The sequence below is a fragment of the Diplodia seriata genome (assembly GCF_021436955.1).
Source record: "Diplodia seriata strain FDS-637 chromosome Unknown scaffold_9, whole genome shotgun sequence".
NCBI classification, from domain to species: Eukaryota; Fungi; Ascomycota; class Dothideomycetes; order Botryosphaeriales; family Botryosphaeriaceae; genus Diplodia; species Diplodia seriata.
In genome coordinates this window covers 1,785,735-1,807,756 of record NW_027117316.1, presented here as the reverse complement: position 1 = coordinate 1,807,756, position 22,022 = coordinate 1,785,735, and the positions used below count along the sequence as shown (strand labels likewise).

The 22,022-nt window shown below is 58.2% G+C and overlaps 7 protein-coding genes across 7 annotated transcripts; 3 read left to right on the top strand and 4 right to left on the bottom strand.

Moving 5' to 3' along the window:
- Window positions 1-225: 225 nt before the first annotated feature.
- On the top strand, window positions 226-1,134 carry COX4 (Cytochrome c oxidase subunit 4; the record flags this gene model as incomplete). Its single annotated transcript, XM_066780384.1, has 6 exons — window positions 226-316; window positions 389-436; window positions 507-665; window positions 749-849; window positions 903-1,005; window positions 1,061-1,134. The coding sequence occupies 6 exons, from the start codon at window positions 226-228 to the stop codon at window positions 1,132-1,134; spliced, it is 576 nt and encodes a 191-aa protein (XP_066629613.1).
- A 295-nt stretch (window positions 1,135-1,429) lies between these two features.
- On the bottom strand, window positions 1,430-2,280 carry SLS55_008978 (uncharacterized protein; the record flags this gene model as incomplete). Its single annotated transcript, XM_066780383.1, has 2 exons — window positions 1,430-2,041; window positions 2,128-2,280. 2 exons carry the CDS (start codon window positions 2,278-2,280, stop codon window positions 1,430-1,432), a joined length of 765 nt encoding a protein of 254 aa, XP_066629612.1.
- A 562-nt stretch (window positions 2,281-2,842) lies between these two features.
- Window positions 2,843-5,801, top strand: SLS55_008977 (uncharacterized protein; the record flags this gene model as incomplete). The annotated part of the gene is made up of 4 exons (XM_066780382.1): window positions 2,843-2,998; window positions 3,057-3,812; window positions 3,862-4,945; window positions 4,975-5,801. 4 exons carry the CDS (start codon window positions 2,843-2,845, stop codon window positions 5,799-5,801), a joined length of 2,823 nt encoding a protein of 940 aa, XP_066629611.1.
- A 2,735-nt stretch (window positions 5,802-8,536) lies between these two features.
- Window positions 8,537-9,103, bottom strand: SLS55_008976 (uncharacterized protein; the record flags this gene model as incomplete). Its single annotated transcript, XM_066780381.1, has 2 exons — window positions 8,537-8,911; window positions 9,045-9,103. Coding segments are annotated over 2 exons (434 nt in total), but the record flags the coding sequence as incomplete, so codon positions are not given.
- Window positions 9,104-11,236: 2,133 nt separating this feature from the next.
- On the bottom strand, window positions 11,237-13,175 carry SLS55_008975 (uncharacterized protein; the record flags this gene model as incomplete). The annotated part of the gene is made up of 6 exons (XM_066780380.1): window positions 11,237-11,427; window positions 11,525-11,755; window positions 11,839-12,519; window positions 12,572-12,674; window positions 12,732-12,851; window positions 12,942-13,175. 6 exons carry the CDS (start codon window positions 13,173-13,175, stop codon window positions 11,237-11,239), a joined length of 1,560 nt encoding a protein of 519 aa, XP_066629609.1.
- Window positions 13,176-18,628: 5,453 nt separating this feature from the next.
- SLS55_008974 (uncharacterized protein) lies at window positions 18,629-19,348 on the bottom strand (the record flags this gene model as incomplete). Its single annotated transcript, XM_066780379.1, has 1 exon — window positions 18,629-19,348. One exon carries the CDS (start codon window positions 19,346-19,348, stop codon window positions 18,629-18,631), a length of 720 nt encoding a protein of 239 aa, XP_066629608.1.
- Window positions 19,349-19,939: 591 nt separating this feature from the next.
- On the top strand, window positions 19,940-21,557 carry SLS55_008973 (uncharacterized protein; the record flags this gene model as incomplete). Its single annotated transcript, XM_066780378.1, has 3 exons — window positions 19,940-19,991; window positions 20,067-20,315; window positions 20,362-21,557. The coding sequence occupies 3 exons, from the start codon at window positions 19,940-19,942 to the stop codon at window positions 21,555-21,557; spliced, it is 1,497 nt and encodes a 498-aa protein (XP_066629607.1).
- Window positions 21,558-22,022: the final 465 nt, after the last annotated feature.

Sequence of the window (22,022 nt, the reverse complement as noted above, 5' to 3'; positions counted from 1 at the left end):
GAGTACATGTGCAGTTGTCGTAGTGAATAGATGGATGGCAGTTGTGAAGGTGCTTGGAAATGGTCGAGCTGTGTATGGGCTCCCGGGGCTGAGGAAGCGCAGGGCGTGGTTGGTCCGTAAATTTGCCGACGGATCATTCGACATTCTCTCACGACGACATCGAGCTTCCGCACACCCACCCGCCCTACCCCAACCTCTCCACTCCGCGCCAATTGCTGCGTCACCATGTTCCTCCAGCGCTCCGCCTTCGCCGTCGCCAGGCGCGCCGTCATCCGCCCCGTCGTCGCCCGCTCCTTCACCTCGTCCATCGTGCGCCGTAAGCTCCCTGCCATCCGCCTGGCTCCCCCGCGCCGACCATGCCGCAGCTGCTGATACCACCGACTCACAGGCGATGCCAAGGTCCCCACCGATGACAAGCAGATGAAGAAGTTCGAGGGTTAGAGCTCCGCGCGCCATACGACGCCTCAATGCGCCCAAGCTAATTGGCGCGCCCGCTGCCCGCACAGAGATCTCGACCGAGTCCGATCTTCTTCCTCCCGGTGCCGCCCCCGGTACCGTCCCCACCGACATCGAGCAGGCCACCGGTCTCGAGCGTCTGGAGATTCTCGGCAAGATCCAGGGCGTTGATATCTTCGACATGAAGCCTCTGGACTCCTCCCGCAAGGGTATGGCCCCCCCGCCGAGACGTCGCGAACGCCTCCATCGCATCCGGTACAGGTCAATGCCCGGCTGACAAGTCCGGATTAAGGCACCCTCGATGACCCCATCATGGTCCGGTCCTTCGGCGATGAGCAGTACGCTGGTTGCACCGGTGTCCCCGCCGACTCCCACGTCGTCCAGTGGCTTACCGTACGCCCGACCCGAGATCGACAGGAAGACCCAACCAACTAATTCGTCATTAGATGTCCCGTGACCGCCCGATTGAGCGCTGCCCCGAGTGCGGCAACGTCCTGAAGATGGAATACGTTGGCCCCACCGACGATGGCCACCACCACGACCACCACCGTATGCACACAGAGACGTCTGGAATTGCCGGCCCAATACTAATGCGAATCCGCAGACGACGACGGTGCCCACAACTACGAGGGCGAGCCCAAGACCCTGGCCGACTTCGTCCGCCCCGAGTACCGGTAAATAGCGAGCAGATACCAATCACAATCTACTCAACTGTACATTCCAGGGATGGTGTTGGCGGATGTGAAGAGCAGCTTTATTCTGCCGGGGACAGGGGACAGGGGTGTAGACTGTAGCAGTAGCAAAGCAACATTTCCAGCACGGAAATACGTCCGCTTCTGATATCTGCAGCGTTGTATTCGTTACCCCTTCACCGCCCGTGAACAGCTCCGTGGAAGAATCCGACGCGCCCTGATTGGTCAGTCCCTTCTCACGGTTACTCGCGACATGAAACCTATATTCCGTATTTTCTAACTTAAGACCCCTTTAGCGCCATGATGCCCAGAATGCAAACCTCCATTTCTTTCCTGTCATCGCTCGGCGAGGGCGGCGCTTCGTCAGTGGCAGAGCCGTTCAGGTGAGCGACGCCGTTAGGTTGCTTTCTCTTCTTGGGGGGGTTCTTGCCCTTCTGGCTGGGCAGAGCTGCGTCGAGCTTGTAGGTCTTACGTATCCGCGCCAGGTCGCTGAACTCGGCCAAGCTGTCGTCAGTGAACGGCACGGCAGTGCCCTCGACGGATTCGGAAAGGTGCGCCTGGACTTGGGCGGCCGAAAGAGGGTGGCCATCCGTGGGGACCTTGATAGCTAGCAGGGCGGTGGTCGTATCCTGGACGCCGAAGCGGCGGAAGGAGTCCGCGATCTGAGCACTCGTTAATTCGGGACTGGTTACGCGAGCAGGGATCGATGGCACATGGGGGCTGTGCGTGCCATGGTGGATCGGCGGCAAACGAGCGCGCGCCTCACGTACATTGTTGTTTGGGCTCAGCGAGAAGACGATCTCCGAGTGCACGTTGCGGCTCCTCAGGCGGCCATTGAGCTGGTCGTTGAGCGCGCGGAACACGGCAGCCAGCACATGGGTGGTGGAGAGCAGCTGGGGTGGTCAGCACACGTGACGGGCGCAGGAGGGCGTGGGCGTGGGCGTGCGGCAGAAACATGGCGCGCGGGGTGACGGCATACCGCAGTGGCGTCGAGGAAGGCGTACTCAAAGGCTTGGTTGCCGGCGAGCAGCTGCTGGCGCAGGAAGGCGGCATTCCTGACGTGCTGGAACAGGGCGACGTGCACCGGCGCGTGTGACAGGTGCGGCAGCGCGAGGGTCTGGACGGCGGCCATTCTGGCGTCTGGCGGGCAGCGGCGGGCGCGGGCAAGGGAGAGTCGCGCGTGCGGGGCGGATCGCTGCACAGCGCGCTGCGAGGAGATAAGGGCCGTGAAGAGCTAATTGCTAGCAGGAATGGGCTGCGGGACGGCTGTGGTTAAAGCAAACAGGGCCTGGGCGATGGCGCCCCCATCGCCCGCGGCCAGGGCTAGCGCATGTCGCGACGAAAAGACGCAGCCCGCGCCCGCCAGGTGCCAGGCACTCGATTCTCCGTCCTCTTTTCACGGCGCTGCATGCCGCTGATCCGCACGTGATCGGGCCTGGCTCCTCGCTCGGTGGCTACTACTCCTTAACGGACAAGGCTCTATTTTCGTCGCCCTCTTCCCTCCCCAAACGCGCCAGGCGGACCGCACGCGGGCGCAATTCCTCCTGTTGCGCCAGCCCAAGTCCAGGAGCCCGCCTGCCGCTGCTTAAGAGCCCAAACTCCCCCAGCCCGGCCGGGCGGCATCTTCCACTCGGATACGGCATCTTCCACCCTCCACCACTGCGCTGGAACTGCCTGACGCCCGCGCGCATATGATGCCTGCGAAGCGCCCGCCGCCCTCGGGGGCCACGCCCACCGGCACCCCCAAGCACCCCAAGACCGAGCACCAGAGCTCCGACGACTTCAGCAGCAGCGTCAAGAAGAAACTGTCCGCCTCGACCCGCACCGGCCAGGCATGCGACCGCTGCAAGGTGCGTGCTACTCCCACTCCCGATCGCGTCGCACAGCGTGAGCTCACAACATCCCCAGGTCCGCAAGATCCGCTGCGACGGCCGCCCCGGCGGCTGCTCGCCCTGCGTGCAGAACAACACCGAGTGCAAGACCACCGACCGCATCACCGGCCGCGCCACCACCCGCGGCCACACCGAGCAGCTTGAGTACGAGAACAACCAGCTCAAGGGCGCCGTCTACGCCCTGCAGCAGCAGCTCAAGGAGATTGGCGTCGAGCCGCGCCTGCCCTCGGGCTCGCAGCCGCCGCCCTCCTTCACCCCCAGCCCGCTGCCCACCCAGACCTCGTCGTGGCCGAATGGCCTCGCAAACGACAGCCAGACATGGGGCTCGACGCCCCCGGCGCCCTCGGCCGCCTCCCTGTCCGGCTCCACCTACCCACACATGGCCGACACAAACGGCTCAATGCGCGACGGCGAGGCGGCGCACTTCCGTGGCCCCAACCTGCCCACCTTCCGCGCAGGCCTCCACGGCGACAACTACCTGGGCGTGTCGTCGGCGAACTCGGTCCTCAGTCCCATCAAGGGCACCTCGTTGTCGTTCTTTGGCATGGAAATTGACCTGAACGATTTCGTCCCCGACGACGTTGAGGATCTGAGCAATCCCGTGTCCTACCAGCATTTCCTCGCCGTCGCGCTGAACGCGCCAGGTTGCCCGAGGCCGAAGAAGGAGGAACTTCCGGCGAGCTACAGCGAGTGCGCCACGTACGCCACGTGGTACTTCCGCGGCTTGCACCCGTACGCCCCGGTCTTGTACAAGCCGCATTTCATGGATCTGGTAAGGAACCGCCTGCTCGTGCTGTTGCTCTGTGCTTACGCCGTATCAGTTGTCCCGCGTTTACAGCGATCCCGGCTATCAGATGACGCCCGCCGAGGAAGTCCAGGTCCAGATGGTCCTGGCCTTCATCAAATACCAGTTTTCTGCTCGCAACGGCAACGCAGAGTCGTTGAAGCAGGCACACGCTCATTACCGCTACGCGCTAAGCTTTTTCTATACCCTGGTTAACAGCCACACCATTGCCGATGTCCAGGCCTTGGTGATGATTTGCCTTCATCTTCGTAATTTCCCTAAGCCTAGCGCTACCTGGCTTATGTCGTCTATGACCTTCATGATTTCCGTTGAGTTGGGCTTGCACAGGTCCGCAAAAGCCTGGACCGATCTGGGACCGAAGAGGGATCCGGTGGAAATCGAGACGAGGAAGCGCGTCTTCTGGGTTCTCCACGGATTGTACGTTGCGCTCTGCGGAAGGCTGGGCAGGCCCATGCCTCTGCGTATGGAAGATATCGACGTCGAGTTCCCCGAGCCGATCCACGACTACCTCCCCTCGGAAACCAACTTGAGCGAGTTCCGCAAATGTTCCTTCCACGTCGGCCTTCAGGTTATCCGAATCACGACGATCCATTCCGAGATGTACAGCACCATCCACGCAGTGAGACAAAACCCCGAGTTCTACATTACCCACCTCCGGAGACTGGAAGACGAGCATCGCAAATGGAGAGAGCAAATACCCATGGAGCTGAGGGAAGGATCACGGGCCGACTCCGAAGACTACATCTTCTCGCTCTACGTCCAGTTCTGGGATCATGAGTTGAACCTGATGCTCCATCACCCGGCCATGTGTCGCTCGAGAGACTCGGAGCTCATGAACTCGAATATGACCATCTGCCTCCAGGCCACGACGAAAATGGTCCGGTGTCTTGATGAGCTGAGGAAATACAAGTGCCTGGACGCACCTTGGGTGAACTGTACGGCTTACCTGGCGGCCATGTTGACTACACTCTTTGTGTACTCGCATCGCAAGGACGAAATCACTTCTTCGGAGATGGCCAAGCTCAAGAGCGAAATGGACATGTGGTGCATGATTATGGACGAGTGCGGCACAATTCTTGGTAAGGCGCAAGATTCCGATGGTAGTGTTGTCAAGCTAATGCCTGCGCAGGGTCTGGAAAGCGGCTCGAGAAGGCGTGTCGATCGATCATCGATCATACGCTCTCGAACATCAACCATCATCTGGCCAAGAAGACGGCATCTGCCGCTTCAGCGGTTGCAGCAAACGTGCTGAAGACCGAACCGGATGTTTCCCCACGTCAGGAGCCTACGGCTACGACGCCGTACCCCAATGCCAACACGTACGCCACTGCATATAGCCATACAGTCAACGGGCACGCCAATGTTCATAAGCCTTCGACTGGCGGGTACCTGCCTCCGGAAGATCACTCGGTGCCTCAGTCGTCGAACCACTACCCTGCAGTCCCGGCGCAGTATTCGTATCCGGACAGGAGCCAGACTGGAATGCCGTCGTATCAGAACGGCACATCAGGCTATGACCAAACACAGTACAGCGTTCCCGGGTCCGACATGAATGCTGTGCATGCAGCGGCAGCGGCGTCGACGGCAACGCACGACTCCAGCGCAGCCTTCACGTATCCGCCGGGCGGCCACGGCTCGTTTGGGCAATCGCAAAACCAAAGCGACGCATGGCGGCAATGGATGATGAGCAACGTTGGACCGCAAGACTACCACCATGCCTCGACGCTAATGGCATTGGGTCACACGAATGGACGCGACAATGCCGTCTCAACCGGGCCGGAGGACAATCCAGGGATGGCGGCAGATATGCACGCCATAGCTGTCAACGGGCTACAATCGCCCCATCCTGCGGTTAGCGCGGCAGCAGTTGCACAAGCGGCGCATTCGCAGGCACAGCTGTGGCCGCTGATGCTCTTCGACATCGGTCAGCAGGGAGGACCAAACGTCACGCAATGATTGTCATCAACCGAACATGGTCATTTCCTAATATCGAGGGCTCTAGATGTGTGGTTTAGCACAGGACACAATGTTTCACTGCGTCGGGAATCCGGCGCAAAAGTTCAGGTCAGCGAAGTTCCCACGGGCCCAGGCCGAGCCCTTTTCTTTACCATCTATTTGTACTTTTGTATACTCTTCTACCGATGGTCTGCCGCGGTTTTGGGCGACAGCTTTTTGATTACCCCTTTGTGTCTGCAGTAGACCTGGCGGCTGTTTTTCTGTTCGTGTTCTATTTCTCTTCTTTCCTTGCCCCCTCGTGGGCGACTTTGTAGCTCGATACCGCTGTACTCTCATCGCACGCAAGGCCATGGATTTCGTATAGATGGGTTTACTTGATTGGGACTGCCATATTTATGTTTTGTTCCTTTACCGTCTCGGCCATGGCTAGCCGTGGGCAGAGCTGAATGGAAAAACAGACTATTCAACTTGGGGTTACAACACCCAAGAACAAACATCAAGTGTGTCCTGCAATCCTGATTGAGAGGGATCACCTGGTCTCCTTTGTGCAGCCGGCAGCCAATGAAGCCGACCATGGCCGACACAAAAGGGCGACGACGCGTCAGCGCTAGAAGGTCCAACACACCATCAGGATGGTTGCCGGGGCTCGATCGATGATGCTGCCGCGGCTGGCCGTTCTCTCGCCCTCAATCACCCGCTCAAGACCCGCGTACCTGGCATCCGGCTCGTTATGCAGGGCTGCATGATGAGTAATAGATATCGGCACGGGGACGACGCTCTCCCGGCGATCACGAAAGCGACAAGAGGAGAGTTGAAGTGTAGGCTCGGGCCTAGTGTTGGCTTAGTGGCACTACGACGACGGGGATCGTCCCTGGCGTTGCGCCCTTTTCCTAACCGCCTAGCGAGCGAGCGATCACTGGCCCCCCAGACCGGCAGGTGGCGGCATTTGAGCTCGGTTGCGGATCAGCCCGAAAGCTGATCGGCATAGACTTTTGACGTTTTTTTCTCCGCGCCCGCCGTGCTTTGCTCTAACAATTCCCCGAGGCCCAATTCGTGGAGTAATCCTCTCCCATTCCCTGGTCGCGATCCGCATGCCTTGGGGGCGGGAGGCTCTAACGCATTAGTTAGTCCTTCCAGCATTCTCCTCTGCTGCGGGCGGGGTTCGAGGTTCGAGGCCAATGCTCATGGCCCACGACGTCGTTGCAAAAGGGCTTTGCGGGCTTGGCTTGGGGGCGCGCCCTTCACGCCGAGCCAAACGAGTCGTTTGCGGCTAAATACGAAAAGGCAGCTAAGAGGGGGTTAGCCTCTCGCATCAGCAAAGGGAGGAGTCGTGGTGAAAATGCACGCGCGGGTGGGGATTACTCCTGGAGGAATGGATCTTCATTTTACACTTGATTCGCATTTCATGATGTCAGCTTGGTCCAGGAACGCCATTGTCTATTTCCAGGCCAACGTCCAACAATTCCCGAATGCACGTCTTCTCCGCTGGAGCGCGCGGGAGTAACCCTGAGCTTGGCGGTGGACATGACGGGATCAACGCCAATTGATATAGAGCTTAGCTTCACTACTCGCTTCTCACCCGGCGATTCAGTTGTCAGCAAATGTCGACGGGAGGAAAAAACAGGGTCTACTTTATCGCACCACTCTCCGACCTGACTCTTCTCCCTTGCCCCTGCCATGGCTTGTGGCGCATCACCCCAGAAGTTTCCTCGCAGCAGTAAAAATGGGGGGCGGCGGCGCCTCCTCCGCCCCACTGCCTCATCACTCGTCGTCGTCCGGCAGCCACAGCGGCGCTACCACGGCTGATATTGCAGCCGGCACCTAGTCCCAACGCCATCGACGACGCGGGGCGCCAGCCCCCGCCGCAGAAAAAGCCCAGAAAAAGCCCAAAAAAATAAGGCGCACTTGTCAGTGCTCGGACTCGCTCGGAAAGCTTGCCGACGCGTGGTCGCGCGGTTCGACAGGTATGTGCTCAACCGGTCAGGAACGGGCGAAGGACATGGGCTTTATTTATTATACTTTCTTTTTACCTCAGCGCTAATTTCCTTCGCGCCGCCAAAAGGAAGGAGAGAAGAGGTGGATTTATCAGTGGCTTCTGATTGGTCTGTCCGTTGAGAGAAAGCTTTACTGCCATTGGGGACACCTTGGCGTGGAGAGAGAGGACCAGTGAGTAAGCGGGAAGAGTTAACTGGATCTTGTAATTATATTTAGGGATTTTCAAGGATGTTGTCCGATAATCTAAAATGCTTAGCTTCTACATTGACTACGTACTCAAAGCTACGTACCTACTATCACTGCATTCCGTCAGAACCCCACGCTATACATCCGTAAAAAGTACGTGACCGCAAGGACCTACGGCTATAGAACGAACCGGAAATACAGCTCATCATGCCTCCCCTTCCCGTTCTTCCGACAGCCCCGCGCGCGCTCCGCCTCGCGCCGCCGATTCTTACAGGTTGACGAGGAGGCGGTCGCGCTCGTCGGCGTGCAAGAACCAGGGCCAGGCGTCGTGGGTCACGAATATGGAGATGGAGATGGTCATCACTGGGGAGGTTTTGTCAACGAGGGGGCTCGGTGGTTGGCTTGGCTGTGGCTACACTCACGCCCTTCGATGATGAAGATCCAGCGCCATCCTTGGCAGCCACCAACGCCGTCCATGCTCGACTGAATAGCGTACTCAAGAAGACCGGAGAAGATGGGACCGGCCCATGGCGAAGTTGAAGAACTATGTAAACCGGAGAGCCGCCTCACGCTTCGTGTAGTATACCGAGATCGGGTAGGTCGCACCCGCGGGCAGTGCTGCCTCAGAAACGCCCATCAGAAACCGGATGGCCAGGACCCCGCCGTAGCTTCTCGTCAGTCCCTGACAAATTCCCGATATTCCTCTTGACCCAGTCAGCACCAGGTTGGCATTCGCGATGTTGGTGCGATCCAGGAAGAGGAGCGTGTACAGTACACCCGTGACTGGGATCAACACCACGTCTCCCTTGCGGAGCAGCTTCTGGTCAAGGGCGGGGTCGTACCGCTCCGCAATGTTCACTAGCCCATCGCTATTTGCAAACTTCGAGTCTTCCTCTCGACCTATTGGGATGTTGATGTACAGCGCCCTCCTGCAGCCATCCGTTAGCACGACAGTTGCGAATCATACGAACAAGGAGCTCTGCTAATATCCTGATAATGTGACAGGTCAGGATTGAATCGATTCGAAGAGACGAGCATGATGCTAGCGTTCCGCTGCAGTACCTATCTGTACTGTTAATGCGAACGGGCTCTTCCGCCGGAATGATATCTTTCGCGCGCATCACTACATTGTGCCTTCTGCTGATTCCGAAACAAAATATTTGGGTAGGTAGTCGAATATAGGATCCGGATATAAATATGAGTTTTAAATTCATGCATTTACGTCTGGATCTTGTATTCAACTACCTATCCCATGTAGAATTGTTCTGTAAGACAGATCCGGGTGGGCAATTTCTTTTGCCACCCGCCGTGTCACTGTCTGGTGGAGGAGCTACGGCTGACATGCAGCTCAACAAATCAACGCTTATATTGACAATCCTCAGGTGGTCGTTGTACTGATGCAGGCTTGGACACCTTTTTCAGGAACAGGTCGGTCAAGTCCATCGTCTCGGACCGGGTGCTGACGAGATGTAGGCGGCGACGAAGACCTGGCACTTGGGAAAGTGCGGGCATCATCACGTTCTGCGAAGCACGCGAATCTGCGTGGCTTGGGTGGATTGCGTGTTGGATGCGTTGGCCTTTTTTGGCTGTCTTGACCTGGCTGGGCCTTCTCCTTTGCATAGCCTTGACGTGTTCCTTCATCCTGCCGTGCCGTCACTAATTCGTATATATGGAACAATATCATCTGCTAAATTTCAACAGGACCATTCCCCTGGCTCCTTTAGACCGGGCGGTAGGACACGTCTCAAATGCCACCCCAAGGATTCGGCGATTGCCAAAAGGAGATGAAGCATGACCTGGTCGCAACATGGGAGCCATCGCCTCCGGGCACTTTGGATACAACGGTGACCGGCAGGCCAGGCAGGCCTCCCTTTGTGAGGCTACGGCGGGTTGTTTGCTTCATGTAGATCGATTAGGACTAGCGTAGTTTGTTACCAGGTGGTATATAGCACCACCAACAGCCTTCACCTATCGATCATCCTGCTTCACCATTAAATGGCCTTGATGAAATCAATGAGATCGGCACAGCAACAAGCAGAAAGCCTCCACCGAAAGGCTTATCGGGATTCAAGCGCTCTTTCACAGAGAGAAAGGGCAACGGTGTGGACCAGTCCAAAACTTGGACGATGGAGGACCACCATTCCCCTTAAGAGACACCTACTAGAGTTGATGGGTCCGACGACTTCACGATCTTGAAATGAGGTGCGGGAGTCTGCCGATCCGGCGTTGATGGCTCTGAACGATAATAGAAAGGCGAACCTCATGAGAGTGAGGTGGTAGGAGGCCCACCGCACGCTCCACCAGGAGCTCGTCTGGACTGCCACGATATTCCCGTTCCGCCAGGATGGCAGTTTAACGGCGGAAAAGCCGGTAGATCGCATCCTGGCACGCCTTTCACTCCTACTGGCAGAGGCAACTTCTTCGCCAGGTACGGGCTGGAGTGGATGTTGTCCCGGGCAAGCGGGGCAGCCAGCCATCCTGTCCCATCCCAGTCATCATACTCTTATCTGCATCGTACCCCTGCTACGATAAGACGTTGTTATATCCTTACACTTCCTCACTTATCGATGAAGTGGAAGCGCCTGTTAGCATGTCAGTCGACAGACAGTCCACAGCTTGCTAACTTGTAGACATAATCTGTACCAGCCGCAATTTCTTTCACGTACGACCATAGGTCGCAGAATATAGGGCTTCCCGTCCGCTCAGCCGTACTCAAGCTGCGAACCGGCCGATTAGTACTCAAGTGGGTGACCATTGGGGAATCCCGGCTGTTGTACGTTTTGTGTTTTGCATTTTGCCTTTTTTGGACAAATGTTTTGTGGGCGCGCCGCACTGACCGCTGCCAAGCGAATGGTCCGAATGTTGCACTCGACATACCAGCAGATAACATGGTGCGGTACCGTGCCGTACGATGAGATACTATTTTAAAGCAAAAAGAAGTGTTTCCATATTGCCTGTAGCATCGCGCTGCAAGGAATGAGTACGAACCAAGCGTGTACATGTTAGACTATCAACAGTTCGATGTCGCACTATTCTGCCAGTGCTTCTACTTGTCCGTAGAAACCAATAGTATGTGAAATAAATCACTGTATCGGATAATAGCGAAATCAGACCCAAAAAAAAAAGCCACATCACCGTCCCATACGTACCAGTCAATACAAATAATAACGTCTTTCCCGCTTTCCTCCATACGCATCTTCCCCCCTCCTTAGAAACAACTCCCTTCTTGTCTTATCAACTCCTCTCCAGCATCTTCACAACTCGATCTCGGGCTCCCTCTTCCTCACCCAAATCTTCGCCTCCGGGTCCGGCATCCACTCGGAATCGCGCAGGCTCTTGAGCGGCGGCTCGCCCTCGAACTTCCAGTCGTACTTGAGCAGCAGGTGCGCCATGGCGATCTTGATCTCGTTGCTCGCGAAGAAGCGGCCGGGACAGGCGTGTTGGCCTTTTTATGGATAAAAAAAAGAAACCAGGCGTCAGTGACAAACACATACGGGGGGAGAGAGAGGGAGAAAGAGAGAGAGAGAGAGAGAATTGCTCACCGTGACCGAAACCTAGATGCTCGGGCGAGGTGGTGACGAACTGCCAGCGGTGCTCGCTGCCGGGCTGCTCGCGCCTGTCGAGGAAGCGGCGGCCGTCGAACCTGGCGGCGTCGGGCCCGTAGAAGTCGGGGTCCTTCATGTGCCAGGTCGGGATGGCGACGTGGCTGCCCGCGGCCAGGTGCGTGCCGTCGGAGAGGGTGACGGGGGCCGTGACGCGACGGGTCATGGAAACTTTGATCGGAGAGTCAAAATGGTGGTGGTGGTTGCATTAGGGGGTTACGCAGGAATGGTATGTATGTGTGTGTAGTACTCACATGCGCCGATGACGTGCATCCTCTGCGCCTCCTTCATGCAGCTGTCCAGCAGCCTCATCTTGTACAGGCTCGTCTTCTTCCACCCGCCGTCCTCGGCGATGACCTCGACAATCTCCTTGCGCAGGTCGTCGATGAAGGCCGGGTTGGCGGTGAGCTCCCACAGCAGCGACGTGATCATGCCGGAGGTGGTGTGGATGGCGGCGAAGGCCAGCGCCATCTGGGCGAGGGTGATGTCGTACGGCTCGTCCTTGGCGTGCTCGTCCATCCACTCGATGGCGTCGGCCGGCTTGTGCGGCTTGCCCCCGGCGCGAAGCTCGTCGCGGCGGGCGCGCTTGCGCTGGGCGACCTCGGGTTCGATGATGCGGCGGGCGTCGACGATCTTGCGCTGGAGCTGGCCGAACTCGGGCGACACGGCGTGCACGAGGCGGCGCAGGAACGGCGGCCATCGGCGCAGGGTGCGCGCCGCCTGGAAGCCGTCGGCCGTGTACGTGATGGACAGCGTCAGCCATTCCTCGTTGCGGCAGAGCGGCTCGCCCAGGAAGACCTTGGCCGAGAGGCGGGCGGCTATCTTGGCCGCGACGGGGACCCAGGTCACACTACGCCATTCGTTGGCGGTGACGTCTGGCAGGAGAAGGTTGAGGATGTAGCTGGTCTCCTCGGAGAGGCTTTCCGTGATGCTTCCTGGTTGTGTGTCAGATGAACAACGAGATATGTGTTCTTGCAAGGGGCTCACCCAATGACTGTGTTAGGTTCTGCCTTATAGACCTTACGAAGACATCATGTTCAGAAATGCCGGCTCCGAAAGGTTCCAGTCCTTTGAACATTGGCAAGAAGACCTATAGGGATCAGCATAGAACTCCACATCACTAGGAGAAGGGGAGCTAAATGCTTACCCGCTCAACGGCGAGCATGAATGATAGGCGATCATCGTTGCGGATTTCCTGCGCCATCTCCGGGGACAGCACAATCATCGGGCCGACATCCGAAAAGACCTGGAACGGCTTCCCGTTGTACTGCCAGATGAATCAGTGGGTGCCAAGGGATCACAGGCTCAAGTGTTGCGACTTGGCAGCGGGGAGAGTGGGGAGGATGCAAGCGCTTACTTTGGTGAACCCGTCTTTCAAGATCTCGTTGGCGTGGGTGGTCATGCGCTCTTTTGATTTCGTGTTGAGCCATTCTCCCTTTTGCTTGTTGATGAGGGGGAAGCCTGGGTAGGGTCGTTCATCCTGAGCCCAGTGCCAGAGTAGTGTGGCGAGAACAATGGCAGCACCGAAGAGGTAGGGGGTGCCAACCTGGAATGGTTGCGCGGAATCGAACAGGACCGTGTATGCGGGCATGTTGTCGGAACAAAGACGACGGGGAAAGACGGAGAGACGAAACGGAAGTGTCGAGAGGGGTCTGCTGGGTTAAATGCAAACTGATATGCGACCAATAGAGCAATACGCACAAAGTGCCCGGTAAGCTCACTCGCGTGGGAATGGAGTGGCAGTGTCATCCTTGTCGCAACGCAACTTGCCGCAAACAGCAGCAGCCAACGTTACGCAAAGATGGGCGTCCCTTACAAGTGTGCCGTGTTCCAGGTGGACCGAGGCCCAGGTCAACATGGCTGCCTAGTTGTGGCTTGCAGACTTCGTCCTGGGATAGCCGTAGAATATTCCCGTCCGTGTATAGTGTGCCATTACCATGGCGCACGGGAAGTAGTTTAGTATGTCGCGGGCGCCCGCCCATTCTCACCGGACCGTCAGCGTGGCACCGCCCGATAGCTGACTTGGCATAAGCGCGAGCCGTTCCCTCATCATCACCACCAGCAGATTCGACGGGAGTCGCGGACGCGGTGATGACGACGAGGGGAAACGACGCCGACATTCCTGCCTTGGCTTCGCTTTCGCTTTGAACCATGCAGATGTCCCTCGGCCCGCCTGTTCGTGCAACATGCTGCCTTAGCCGCGCTACACAGCATTCATGCCGGCTACCAATATACCCGGCTTCCGGCTGTCCGGTCTCCTAGAGTCTTCGGGCCGGGAAACAGCTGGCTTTAAACTGCTGGGGCCGTATAGCACATACTAGAGGCAAAACGGAGACAAAATGCATGCTTCAAAGGGTATCATTTCTATGGGAATTAATCATTAAATATATTAGTGGTTTTGGCCGTATAATCTTCCTCCTTTCATGTGCAAAGCGCCAAGGAGGACGCTTCGAATGGGGAGTCGTCGTGATGCGGAACCTTCCGTCCACTTTCTCCAAATGTTGTTTTTTTCTGCAATGTTATACGTTTCCTGCTTGCGCTTCTTCAATCCTACGCCGGATCCTGCGACGGGCCCTGCGCCGCCGGAGCCCTCGCCGGAGCCTTCGCCGCCGCTGGGGGCGCACGTGGCGCTGGAGAATAGAACTCTTGGAGAGGCGGAAGAGAACGGTCCATCGTCTGACCTTGAGGATTGCCGCCCCTCATCATTGGCTGGCCCTGAGGGGGATAACCTCTCATCATTGGCTGGCCCTGAGGGGGATAACCCCTCATCATTGGCGCGCCGTGGGCGGGATAACCTCCTCCTCCTCCTGCCATCATCGCCGGCGCCGGTCTGACAAGCTGACCGCTCTGGACCATCTCCTGCACAATCCGCTCCGCCGCGTATTTAACCGTGAGCGACTGCTTCGACTTGTTGCGACGGTTGGTGTCGACGCACGCCCAGACGAAGGTGATGAAGTGCAGAATCGTACAGATGAAGGTAAAGATGACGCCGACCAGGAGGATGCGGGCTTGGTACTCGGCCTGGTAGAATGCTTTCTTTGTTTCGCAGCTGGACCATCCCGTGCAGTCTTGCGGGTCGTAGGTGCACGTCCGGTCGTATGAATTATAAACGTAGTCTTCCGAGCCGCAGTAGTAAGAACTGCGGTACGAACTGCTGCTGCTGCTGCTGCTGCCGTACCAGTCGTCGAAGGTTTCAGGGTCGGTAGTTCCGCTGTCGAAGTATCCCCATACCCCGAAGAATCCAGTGAGAATGAGAGATAGCCAAAGCACGAGGTCAATACCAACGGCTACACCAGGGTGAACGGGGCGCTTGTTGCAGCACACGATAGACACGCAGATGATGTTGAAGATGATGGAGCAGATCAACTGTAAGGCGCATTAGCAAGCCTGTCGCTCGAAAGGAAGAAGCTGTGGTCCCTACTGGAATGGACAGTGCGCCGATCCAAGAACCGATTCCGTAGTAGTAGTCGTTGCTCCACGACGCTCTTCCTCCCTGCACGCCTGCCCAGACCAAGGTGCTCATGCCAATGATGGCGCACCCGAGGGTGATCAGACGAAGGCCAAACTTCCAGGCCCAGTGATCTTCTTCGATGCGGAAACGAGCCAACCTGCCGCCTGACTCTTCGTCTGCAGGGCCCGTGGCACTAGGTACTGCAGTTCCGTTGGGAGCATCCGAAGGCGTAGTTGCGGGGGCCGGGGCTGCACGGGGAGCATCAGGTGCCGAAGCGGGAGGAGCCGAGGCGTCGTCATTGGCTGGGGTAGGGGTGGAGCTGGGGCTGGAAGCGGCTTGAGGAGCAGCAGGTGCTGGCGCAGCAGAGGCCGCGGGCTCGGGAGGAGCAGTCGAAGTCGAACCCGAGGCAGGTGTTGCCGTGTTGGCTGAGTTGTCCGCCATGATGGGTCGAAAGAGGGTTGCGCCAAGAAAATGCAAACAACGAAGGTCGGTCGGGAGTCGCACGGAATTAAGTATGGAAAGCAAAGCGACGAGGAGCGATAGCCAAGCAAATATAATCAGGCAACAGACGGGTCAAGCCATGCGAAAGAGGGCGCTACCGGCAGGCTGGCAATGGGGACACCACAGCCGTGGCCGGGCTACGGCCAATACGCCACTGATGCCTGGCGCTACCAGGCGCGATGCGGCGAAAAACGGTCGCATGGCACACGCCACACGCACCGCGACTCCACCGGAGGTGCAATTAGGAAGGAAGTGTGCGCTGGATTCGTTCTTTGCGACCGGAAGGATTGAGGACCGGGCAAAGCGAGAGCGAGGCGAGATTTGGCTGTAGGCAGGGACCCGCGCCGGTGCTATTTACGGGGGTGCCAAGCTCACCTGGACTGCTCGCTAACCGGCCTCGCTAGCCGCCTTGGGTCAATTGTATAGGGGTCGGGCCGCACGGTGGTTCGTGAGCGCTGTGGTGTGAGAGGAACCGGCCGAGGCTGAAGCAGAAGGAATCGGCCCTGGTTGGCCGGGATTTGACGCAGAGACGGAAATTGCCCTTTCGACCGTGCCGTCTAAGCTTGTAACTAAGCTTGAATGTCCCCAAGCCAAGCTCATCCAGCGATTGATGTTTGGGAAAATCTCTGGTGTGGTGAGGGTTACGGAGTACTCCACGGTCGTATCCGTAGGCACTCACTACGACGTGGCAAACACCACATGGACTTCATCCCGTGGCCCGATGCTCGCTGTTCCGTCTCCGGTCCGGCGCAAATTCTTGCCCCTGCACGCTCGCTCCTACGCCGTCGACTGTCAGTTGCATGCTGAACAGGCCGGCCAGTCCACGTCCTGGTCGTCACAGTCCAGCTGTCCCGGCTTCTCATCCTCCACCAACTCTCAAGCCTCCTCGGCCTTCCCTCTCCCATTCCTATCCCGCACCGCACTCCAATAAACGCCCCCAGCCACCCCCGCAACCGCCACCCCCAACACGCCCGCGCCATAGTACGCCGGCTTGAACAAGCCCCTCTCCAGCAACCTCATGTTTTCAAAATACCTGCTCGTGCCGTACGCGATGCAGCCCGTCCCCGTTCCCAGCAGCGAGCCCACCAGCACATTGTTCGACTCCTTGAACGAGCTGCTGCCACCTCCCCCCTTATCCCCCTTCGTCCCGCGGTCGGCATCCGGTGGCGTCCTTGTTGCGGCCAGCAGTTCGGTCAGGTCGAGCTGCGAGAAGCGCTCGATGGCGATGCCGAGCGCGACGAAGCCGAGGCCGGTGCGCAGCCAGGCGAGGAAGGTGCGCTCCGAGGCCAGGTGATCGCGCGCCACGGAGCCCGTGTTCCTGTAGAGGGGCCCGCGCAGGAGGGCCATCGAGGCGCGCATGATGATCGTTGTTGAGAGCTGTGCGGATTGCGCCGGCGGATGGTGGGTGTGCGGCGTGACGTCTGCGACGGGCGTGAACGGGGTGTGCGGAGGGCCCCTACGCCGAGGGTCGGGTGTGTCGATCGAAACGGGGGATGATCGAGGTCAATTGATGGGACGGACGGATGGCACGATGGATGGTTGGCTCCTGTTCTCCGTGTAAGGATGACGTGTGAAGTTTTTGAGAGGGATCATATGGCTTGAACAGATCGGCAGCCGCGGAGCCCCGGATGACGAGCGCCAAGGGGGAGCCAGCCGTGCTTAGCCCGCGTGTAGGCGATGGCGCTTCTGCAACTTCTCTATTGTCAGACCAGACGTTTTGAATGTGGTGATAATGGCGAATCGGCTGGTCAAGGTACGATGGACGATATAGTCGTATCTGCTTCAATTCACATCAGCGCTCTGGGGAACTGTATGAGTGATATGGCCGTTAGATCAGACGGTCTATTATTGTACATATGGTACACATCTACTCTAGGAATGTCTTCGCAAATCCCTGCTAATAGGCATCGCTAAACCCACCAACAACCTCGCCAACCGCAGCGCAAGCCTTTCTCGCCACTTCCAGCAGGCTACGCACCACTCACTCCCACAGCTCAAAGCTTTTTTGAGTTTTCACGATGGTACTAGGACCATCTTATCCGCCTTCCCGGTTACCAGATTCCCGGAACAAGCCTCCAACGCACGGCATTGCAGTACCTGGTCCACTGCTCGCCATACTTGGTGCGGCAACGCGCCTCATCTCTGAAGCAACGATGGACAAGGATGCATGTCATGAAGATGGCGTAGGTCCAGGGAATGAGATTCCGCGTACCGCAGACAGCGCACATGGAGTAGGAAAGCATGAGGTCGCCCACGTAGTTGCAATGGCGCGAAATGCCCCACCAGCCTATCCGCTATCAGCATACATTCCTGGAGCCGTGAGCCAATCATCGCAGTGCAATCAATGCCAAGCGGCATGTGCTGTCTTGCTGGCTGGGCCGGATTCCCGTGAGTGGTTAGAGTTCACTTACCCGAAAGCAACAAAAGCGTCTGGTGATCACGCCCGTCAGCTGTCTTGAAACGGCACCGCATGACCTTTGCCTTTTTGCCCCAGATGATACACTCTCCGTTGGTGCGCCGCACAATGTCCTTCTGGAAATTGACCGAGCGGAAAAGTGCGTAGCCCGAAACACCAACGGTGAAAACCAATGCCGCCGCCCAGGGAGAAAGCTGGACCGGGTAGCGCGCGAGATATTGCGACTGCAAAGTATACATGGTCGGCAACCAGACGGCAGATCCCCATGCGAGGTAGAACCCGAAGTGATCATGGCAGATGTCAATCGTTCGGAGGTACCTGATGGGGTTGGTAAATCAAGTCGTTCTGCCAAGTGGTTGCACGGCACTCACCAGCTCTCATTGATGAAGAAATCAGCCACATACATGACGTGGAAAATGTCAACAATGATAATGGAGTTGGTGATATACCCGTGCCTCTGGTATTGCAGCGCGGTGTAGGACAGGTCGCTTTGAACTAAATCAGCTTTTTGGAACGACGAGAGCTTGATGCTTGATTTGCAGAAGTCCTACATGAGAGTCCAGGCAATGATTCCCGGACGACCGTTATGGAAAAGCTTCCAATCCCAGGTCTTACCAAAGCGCGGATTGAATTCAATGCCCATGAGAAAATCGTAAAGAGCAGATCCTACACCTACTCAGTTCTCCGGGACACACCAGAAGCTTGCTCCAGAACGTTGGATATAGTTACCACTGAAATTACGGTCCTCGGCATAGGATGGGGCATAGTGCGCTTTCACATAGGCTATGCACGACAACGAGTAGCCGTAGATGTTATAGATAACAACCAGCCCCTCCCAATTCTTGGCGATGAATGCAGGATCAAGGATCCCGGAGAATACAGCAACAGCGTAGAGCGCCACGGTAATCTGCCAGGCCAATAGTCCGTTGGTGTGGTACTCAAGTAGATTTCCAGCGGCAGTCAGCTGGCCTGTGCTTCTTCCGGGCAGAACCGTGTAGAGAAAGGCCTGGAAGAGTATCCAAGCAAAATAAGCCAAGCTTGTGCGTAAGCTCGCCGCCGGGGCGAACTCCTTCGCAAACGTGGACAGACCAAGCTCTTGCAGGGCAAACGAGGCGGCAAATAGAGAGCCGTTGAAGTGCTCGAGGGCGATCCATGTCAAGATCACTAGCGACGGGGGGACGGTGATCATGAAGATGCATGCTGCACCCGAGAGCCAGGACTTGCGCTTGCGACGCCAGGAGAGGTTTACGTTAGCAGAAGGGTGAGGAGACTGGGTAGGGGAGCGTCGGCGGAGGTCCTGCGGGTCTGTGGCCTTGAGCCGTGACTTGGGCTTGCTGCCCACAACGGCACCAAGCCATTGCCAGCGCTCCGGCGTAGTCGCTAGTTCGATATTCATGGGGGACGGTGTTGAGGAGAGGAGTGTTCGTGAAGGCGGGACCCTGAGGCGGGAGAACAAGCCCACGCGCTCGACTCATGTGGCGCTAAGGAAGTCCGGCTTCGCCTGGCTGACGCAATGGACGGACTCAAAGAGGCATCAACAGGACGCGCGGGTGCTGAGGTCTAGGTGAGCGGTGTGTGGCTTGCACATGGCGCGATCCGGGTGCTTGGCTGGAATGCAGACACCCGGACGCTACTGCTGCGAGGCTCTCGGGCTGCTGCCTCGCCCCGGAAACGGCGTGAAGCTGTCTCGCGATGCAAGAAAGAAGCTCGCGGCCGAGTCTAAACGACGCGGCGGTATGTATTGCGCCGGGCGTGATTGGCTGCGGCGCGAGCTATGGGCGGCGGACCGAGGCGCAGGGCCCAGCTCAGCCCAGCCGAGCCCCAGCTCAGCTCAGCTGCAAGGCGAGTGCTGTCGACGCCCTTGGCTCGTTGCAAGAATAGAGTACGTGGCCGGGTTCGTGTTGTTGCTGATGACGGCGCTGCTAGGCTGCCTCTCCCCGCACTGCACGACCGCGCAGCTGCAACACCGCACTCCTGCGACTTCACCATGGCGCTGCGACGGCTGGCGATCGCTCTGGCCTTGCTGGTCTCGAATGCGGGTGAGTCGGTTTTGAGTGGATCCCCGGCCTAGTCCCCACGCCTAAGCCGCCGCGCACTGACGGCCCGTCCGACAGCTCTAGGCACCGCCGAAGCCCTCGACTCACGACAGTCCGCCCAGCCCAAGTACGCGACCTTCGTCAACGACGACAGCTCCTCTGGCGGCAACCTGACCTTCTCGCTCACCGCCACCAAGACAAATGACGCCGTCGACCTGTACATGCACCTCAGTGCGCCCGACAACTACCAATGGGTTGCTGTCGGCGTCGGCGCCCAGATGAAGGACGCTCTGATCTTTCTCGTGTACCACAGCTCCAACGGTAAAAGTAAGTTGTGGACCGCACTTCGCAGCGCCTTTGCTGATTGCGCCAGATGTTACCTTCTCCCCTCGTGTTGCCACTGGCGAAAGCGAGCCCAGTTACCGCTCCTCGATCGATTGCTACGTGTACGACGGAGACGATATCCCAGCCGTGGGCATTCTCCAGGACAGTGCCATCGACGGCGATCGCTACTCAGTCAATGCTCACTGCAGGGACGTTGCGTCGGCTGTGCCGGAGCTCTCACTAGATCTGAGCGCTAAATCGCAGTCCTTCATCTATGCCATCGGGCCCTGGAGCCATGACATGTACTCCAACTCGAAGAGTGCAGGCATCCGCCGTCATCAATACTACGGCGGCTTCACCATGGACATGACTGCAGCCACCGAAACCAATACCACTGTGGCAGGCAAGGCGTTTGGAACGGAGATGAGGGGCGCAACCATGGGAGGTCGACTTCACGAGGACGACGGCAGCCGAGGATCTGGCACCCACGCAGTCTTCATGTGCGGTACCTTCTTATTCATTTTCCCAATTGGCGTCATCATGCTGCGCGGCTTCGAGCGGGTCCAATGGCATGCCGGCACTCAGGCAGGAGGCCTAGCGGTCGCTTGCGCCGGTGTAGGCCTTGGCATATGGCTTAGTGGATTTTACAACAAGGTGAGTACTAGTAGAGGCGAAGTCCGGGTGGAACTGACTTCTCTGCAGTCCAAGAAGTTCGACTCTGCCCATCAGGTCATCGGTCTGATAGTCTTCGGTCTGCTGTTCGTCCAGCTCGGCCTTGGATGGTTCCACCACCGCATCTTCCAGCGCTCGCGATCGCCGACGACGATGGGAAAGATGCACCGCTACCTTGGGCCGTTCGTCCTGGGTGCTGGGCTAGCCAACGGGTTCCTCGGTTTTCGATTTGCGGACGCGGAGAGGAGCAACATCGTGTACCTGCTGCTCGTGGTGGCCATGTTCGTGATGCTGTGTTCGGGTGTGTGGTATAAGCGTCGCAAGGACCGGAGGAAAATGGCGGCGGCGCACTTCGGGCGTCCAGCGGGTCCTCCAAACTCGGCGCCCCCGCCTTACAGCGCGCAGGCTCCACCGGGCGGGCTAGCTCCTGCAGGTGCAGGTGCAGGTGCAGGGGCATATGCGGAGTCGCAGGCGTCGCGCAGTGACATTGCGCTGGGCGACATGGGCTACCACGGGCAGAGCAACCGCGACCTGTACAGCGCGCAGCCAACGCAGCCTCGAGCGATGGTGTAGGCAGCAGCGTTCGGGCAAGACGGGCATGAAGACGGGCGACACGGGGGACACGGGCGACACGTCGGCGAGTCGGAGGTTGCATGACTCGCAGTAGATTGCCGGATGCGGGCTATGCACGGGTAGGCTGACCTCTCAGGTCCACAGCAACAGCATGCTAGCAAATTTGATTTTCGACAGTCTTCGACCGCGTTACTAAAGAAAGAAGCTGCGGCACAATCCGCGTGATCGTCGTGCTGTTGCTCCGTCCCAAGGCCGCGACCAGCCTCGCAAGCTTTACCCAAAAGACAAAGGAGGGGAAGCAGGCCCCCGCCATGCCCGCCGTCAGCATGCCGTGGCATGTGAGGCTCCGCCGGCCGGCCAGGCACTGCTGGTGAATAATGCGCAGACGGGGCAGCGCTCGCCGAGCGCCCGTGTCCGAGCAGGCGCAAACGGGCCGCGCGAGCTTCACGGCGGGCAGGGGTGCGG